Source organism: Aphis gossypii, chromosome 2 (assembly GCF_020184175.1).
Source record: "Aphis gossypii isolate Hap1 chromosome 2, ASM2018417v2, whole genome shotgun sequence".
NCBI lineage: Eukaryota > Metazoa > Arthropoda > Insecta > Hemiptera > Aphididae > Aphis > Aphis gossypii.
In genome coordinates this window covers 66,563,078-66,569,904 of record NC_065531.1, presented here as the reverse complement: position 1 = coordinate 66,569,904, position 6,827 = coordinate 66,563,078, and the positions used below count along the sequence as shown (strand labels likewise).

The 6,827-nt window shown below is 23.0% G+C and overlaps 2 protein-coding genes across 2 annotated transcripts; both read right to left on the bottom strand.

Moving 5' to 3' along the window:
• Positions 1 to 4,548: 4,548 nt before the first annotated feature.
• LOC114122848 (piwi-like protein 1) lies at positions 4,549 to 6,099 on the bottom strand. Its single transcript, XM_027985621.2, has 4 exons — positions 5,931 to 6,099; positions 5,634 to 5,800; positions 4,953 to 5,118; positions 4,549 to 4,869 (listed from the first exon to the last, which is right to left on the bottom strand). The coding sequence occupies exons 1-4, from the start codon at positions 6,063 to 6,065 to the stop codon at positions 4,753 to 4,755; spliced, it is 585 nt and encodes a 194-aa protein (XP_027841422.2). The 5' UTR covers positions 6,066 to 6,099; the 3' UTR covers positions 4,549 to 4,752.
• A 168-nt stretch (positions 6,100 to 6,267) lies between these two features.
• On the bottom strand, positions 6,268 to 6,827 carry LOC126549847 (piwi-like protein Siwi). The gene is made up of 2 exons (XM_050200235.1): positions 6,699 to 6,827; positions 6,268 to 6,630 (listed from the first exon to the last, which is right to left on the bottom strand). The coding sequence occupies exons 1-2, from the start codon at positions 6,789 to 6,791 to the stop codon at positions 6,268 to 6,270; spliced, it is 456 nt and encodes a 151-aa protein (XP_050056192.1). The 5' UTR covers positions 6,792 to 6,827.

Sequence of the window (6,827 nt, the reverse complement as noted above, 5' to 3'; positions counted from 1 at the left end):
TTTTGGTATTTATGCCAATTACTTTTATAATTTATAATTTCGATAACACGTAAACTGTATTAGAAACATAAAATATTATTTTGTTATTGAAAATGAAAAATACTCTATAGAGAATGAGTTGACTAATGGGTTATAAAGAAAACCAACTATTATTATGTATTGTTTACATTTTATAATGTTTTATGTTGTAAAGAGTTTTCACTGCTTTATATTATATATCTCAGACAGTAAAATGTATCAAGTTTTACTCAATGTCTTGCTTTTGGCCCGACTTCAAATAATATTAATTTTTAACAATTGTATATTATTTAAAAAAATTAATATTTTGTTAATTTATGTTTACTTTTGTTTTTATATATCTTATGCTGGTTATTATAATTAATTAATCAAAACTCTGAAAATTGAAACAAATAAATTATATAGGTTATTTTTAGTGTTAATGAATTAACTTCCTATCAAATGCCAAATATAATGTTTATTTTTTAACTGCCTATTTCGTAGGTTATAACTTATAACATTTTAATTATTCTAAGTACTCGTCTATACCCTTTCAATAAAATATTAAATTTTTATAGCATATTTGAAACAATATTTTTAGTTCTAGTACCATGGGTGTAACCCATATTAAATCAACATTTCATTGTATATATTATTATACTAATTCATTAAATTATATCTTTATTTTAATGATGTTTTGGGTTCTTTAAAGAATTCTCTTTCTTTTTTATAGTTCACAGTTGTATAGAAAAATAATATTTTATAAGTATAAATACTTATTGTATACCTTGTACTTAATATACTTTCAATAAATTTGGCATCAACTTTTTCTGTTTATACTGCCAAAAAATTGTATTACAGTCGTGCACTGTTGTTCTGGATTTTATAATTTTCTTTCTTCTGTCATCAACAGATAATTGTTTATATCATCTTAATTTGTGTACCTATAGCACTGTCAACATTTTACCTTTGTAATTATTAAAAAAAAATAACAAATAAGTCATAATAATCATAGAATAAAATAATCTTTAATAACACAACCAAAAATAAGTTTGAATATATATAGGGTGTTCCAAATTTCAGCAGATTTCAGCATGGCATACTTAAATTAGAAAAAAACAACCTATGTGAATACCTTTTTAAATCACATAATCAATAATATTTTAATGTCAATATTTTTTTTTAATTGGTACAAGGAGGTTCAAAGGGTAACTTTTAAAATTTAAATGGGAATCTATATTTTTGAAATATGACTTATGTATGATTTGTTTTTTTGATAAATGTTGATGTTTCACTCATAATTATTATGCATCAATAATTAAAAATAATATTTACGTTTGAATTAATTTTGAATTTAATTTGTAAAATATTTTTGTGTTTCTATTATATGCAATATTGTTCAACCTTTATAATTTGTACAGATAGTGTACAGATAATTAAGGTTGTAACTATCAATTTATTATAGAAATAAAACATGTGTTTGGTAACTTAATTTAATTTTACATTCATGGGTCAAATCACATGTTTGTATTATTTGATAATTAAAAAAAAAAAAAACTATACATAATACTATAATATTATGACGTATGATGTATAATTGTATTATTTATAAACAATGCTATTATTGAAATGGTTTTTATCTTCTCAATAATTTTACTTAATATTTATTTGTTTATTATTTATATAATATAAAATTATAAACAAAGATCATAGGTAAAGTTGATAAATAGGCTTAGGCAATAGCTAATTATACAAAATTATTGTATAAATTATATAACATAGCATACATTTATTTAAAATTTATAGGTATAAATATGTTTTTTAGTTTAAATAACAAGTAATAACATACCTACTTTTATATTTTGTCTGAATCAAGTTAATATTAGATATAAAATTTCTGAACACTACAAAACGACAACATTGATTTCAAAAACGTGTATGATTAAATTTTGCTTTCAGCATAATGCTAAATGATGCATAAAAATCAAATAGATTTTGAAAGAACATTACTTTTTCATAACATTATGGTATGATCAATCAAATACTAAATTATAATAACTAGGGCTTAGATGTTGTTGAATTAATTAAAATTCATTAAATACGGCAATGGCTAGACTTAGGAACTTAAAAGTTTTAAAATCAGACAAATAAAAAAAAGAGCAAATACATATATAATATGTACACTAAAACAAAATAATTTATTTAAAAATGTATTTATTATTTATTTTGTATAATCAATTTTTTTTTTTTTTTAATAATTATCTAGGCTTTATAATTATGCCTATTGCTTCAATATCAATGTAATCGAATAAAAAAAAACCAATAGGTCTATACATTGATCATCTATAACATAAAGTGCAATGCCAATCATATGAATTTTTTTTCCTCCAATAAGTAAAATATGTAAAATACATATGTAGTTGCATACAAACATACAAAATGTTAAGTTTTATAATATTATAAATATTATAGTTAGAGATTTTAATTTAATTATAACAACATCAAAGTTCTAATCATGACATCAAACATAATTAGTAAGTATTTTAAACATGTCCAATTCCATCAATAAAAAATTTATCATAATACATTCTGAGTATATTAAAATAAGTGAGCTATCAAGATATTATGTATGGTAAACTAAATTTAAAAGCAAATCATTATTTTTGAAAGACTATCAATTTTTATAACTTATTTTTCATAAATGTGTAGATATTTGAAATATGTACCTACAATTTTGATGTGTGAAGATCAATAATAACTAATATAATGACAAATTGTTATCATTTAGTACATTTTAGTTCATTAAAATAAGCAAGCCATCAAGATATTATGTATGGTTAACTAAATTTAAAAGAAAGTTTATTATTTTTGAAAGACTATCAATTTTAAAACATATACCTAACTTAATTGTAACGAATGTAAAGATATTTGAAATATGTATAATTTTGATATTAAGACAAATTATTGTTGTCATTTCATTCATTGTAGTATAAAACAAGTGACCTATCATTATTTATATGGTAAACTAAATTATTTTTTGCTATATTGGTTTGTATTAGGGGTTAAAAAACAGATTCGATCTAACAACTTTTTTTTATATTTATTACACTATTAAATGAGAACAGTGTTCAAAACAAGTTAAAAGAAAATAATGATAAGACGCTGATAAGCTCAAAGTGGTAGCTTTTGTATGAATGATTTTATAAAGTATAGACTTTAAAAACATATATATTTATGAGTTTTATTAACATTAACAAACAAAAAAACCATAAATGCAAATATTTTTAAGTAAATTGTTGAATTTTATGGAATAATTGTCCATGAATCAATAATTAAGTAAAATAATGTCAAATATATTAGCAAATATAAATATTTAGGTGCTGAAATTTTCTGAAAATAAGTATGTATCATTTAACTTTAAAATATCAATAAAAAGAATATAATTTAATGAAAAAAATTATGTCACATTTATAGTACAATTGTACAAAGACTCCTGTACTAAATATGTATTTAAAGGTTTACAGCATTTGATCCATTCTCTAAGTTAATAAACAAATGAGTTATCAATTATTAAAAAATAAATAGATGTTATATACTTTTATATATTATATAATTCAATATGCCTTTTCTTCTCATCAAAGGCTCTAGTTGTATACATGATATATATATATATATATATGTATATACATATATGTTTATGATGTTGTTTAATGTTTACACTAAAATTCAAAACAATATTAATGTATAGGTACTACTGTATATGTCTGTATATTACTTACCTACAAGTTTAATTAATGTGACTCATAATGAAATTTATATTCCAAAACTATTCTCAAAACACAAATGCTAAAAAAAATCATACTGTAAAATCAATATATTCATCATCCCACTTAAAATTTAAAAATTAAATATACCTGTAAATAATTTTTTATCAAGAATATTAGAAATATAACTTTAAACTTATTTTTACTTAATTAAAAACTAATTAATTGTTTCTTAAAATATATGATATTAAATTAACAATTATTTCTATGGTATAATTTTAAAACAATATTCTTAAATATTTATATTATGTTAAACTGTGAATTTTCATATAAATAAATTGGTTTGCAACAGAAAAATCAATAATATATTTATTTGTTTATAATTTGCATTAAGCACTTCCTTGACAAATGTCTCTGGCAAAATTTGTTGTTTCAAGGCAGTGTATTATCTCCTATTTCACTACACATTTACATTCTATATCAACTGAAGGATGACCAAACACTTCTAACATGTAAATAGCTAAGTAGACATTCCAAATATTTTAATAGTATCAGGTTTAACATGTTATCACAGAATAAACATGAAAAAAGTATACATGCATAATATAGAATTATTTATTTAAACCGAGGAAAAGATTTATTTTAAAGGGTTCAAACAAACCTCATTAGTTAAAATTAACTTACATAATATTAAGTAATATGTTATTAAATACACAAAAAATTAAAAATATAATAAGAAAAAAGTGAAAATCTATTAAAGTAATCACTGCAGTAAAGGCACAATAATACATTTTGTTGCAGAATATTAATTGAGAACCACTTTGTACAATGATTTAATAAATAGCAAATTTTATTTTAGTATTTTAGTTTAAATTAATTATTTAGTTAAAATTTTAAGTGCATTTAAATTTGACAATAACCTTAACCAAAAAGTGAAAAAAAAAACTAATGTGTTGGATACAAGTCTATATCTAATGGCCAGTGAAAAAACTTATAAAAAGTACAGTAAATCTTCCAAACCAGGATTTGGATTACTTTGAAGGGACTGTCCAGCCAAAAATGCTAATTTGTGTGCTAGTTGACATAGAGCAGGAACTCTTACAGTGCCCTAAAAAAAAAAAATAACCATTAAGTTTATGAATATTCATAAATGGTTTTATGTTTATAAACGTATTCATTATTAATACTTACCGTCCAATTGTAGTACATGTGAGTTAATTTATAAGTCAGTTGTTGCATAATATTGGGTGTAATTGGTTTAGTAGCAGTTTCATTGAGAGTATCCACAATTACATTATAGTGAGTTGGTGTTACTGTACCCATGGTTACATGCTGAGACACCAGATAGAAATCATACCTATAATGCATTAAGGTAATATTATTTTTAAATTATCAAAAAAATGTTAATGTTGATTTGCGCTAAGGAGCTTCTAACAGATTTTGCACTAATAAAATTGTGTACTCTGTGTTAGTAGATTAGTTTGAAAGTTATTTCCATTATCCCAACATAACAAAATAAGATATTTACATCCTAGTGTATCAAATTATATTAATATTATGTGTTTATATAGGTAACAGGTATTCAGTTGTATTTATCAGATCATTAATCAAAGTGCTTCCCCCTTATGATATATATTTTTAAAATATTTAATTTTTAAAATGCTGTAAAATCAGCTTATGAAAAACTTTTATTACATTTTCAAACTCAAACTAATTAAATAGAAAATTGTGTTGCATTTATAATAAACATGTAATTTGCATATTTTTGCATAAATTAAAAAAAAATGTTGTAAGAAGTTGAAAACCATAAATGTCTAAAATGTAGGTACATGTTTGATGAACATAATTTGTATTGATGAATAATATACTCACATAGTTGGGTCAGTGATACTACTATCAACAACTGTTCCAGGTGGTGGATTTTGATAATGTTCTCTTTTCTTTTCAGTGTTTAAAAAAAATCTGGCGCTGATACGTTTTTTAACTATAATAAAGGCCAAACCAAATTTTTCATCCCCATAGAATTCTTTACAAGTTTTCTATAAAGAAAATTGTTTATATAAAATTTAGTTATAAGCATTGATTTTAGAATAGTCTATTCGATAACCGTTCACTACAAGTAATATACAATACACGTGGCACTTATTTATATAATATAAAGATACCAACCTTTACCACATCGACTTCAACTTTATGGACATATGATATGTGTCCATCTCCCACACCATCTCTGTATATGACAATAGTGTTAGGAAGTTTATGATTTTTCTCTCTATATTTAGTTAGAGCCTCTAAAAAAAACATAATATTCAAATAAGTTTATACTTCAATATTTTATTGTCTATTACATTATAAATTGGTTAGTACCTAATAATTTATTATAGATCAAGTAATAAGTTTTTTAAAGTAAAAGTATTTTACTACTCTAAGTCTGTAATAAGTGACTTCAATTTTAATATTTTCAAAAGCAGCATAATTTCAACTTTAAATAAATAAAATAAATAAATCAAACATAGCATATTTTGTATTTGAGTAAGATGATAATTGCATTAATTATTGTAATAACCAAAACTAACATTCTCGGTTTTGGTAATTTAAAACCCAAGTTATCTGCTACGCTAATTAGAGTATTTGTGAATTTCCCAACATTGGAACTACACATATGCGGAGTTACTATAGCCCAACATTGTATACCAACTATATTTTTATACATGGGTAAAGAACGTAATTGTGCTGTCCAATCATTGTTATGACCAGCTGGATATTTGTGATTATCACCGTTAAGATTTTCTTGTGGCAATACACGGCCATTAATTGTAATGAGTGCATTACTCAATGTTAAATTCCACTCTTTTAATGAATCTGAAGACTAAAATAGCATGTAAAAATTAAAAGAAATCCGTTTATGTTCATCAATATTTCAATAACAATATTCACCTTGGGCGTAGTAAGAACCCGTTTAATAAAATTATTATACTTGACGATTCTTCCATTGGGATCCACTCTTGTATGCTGTGCTATATCCTGCATGAGATCTCTATTCTGACTGTAATATAAAAATAAAAA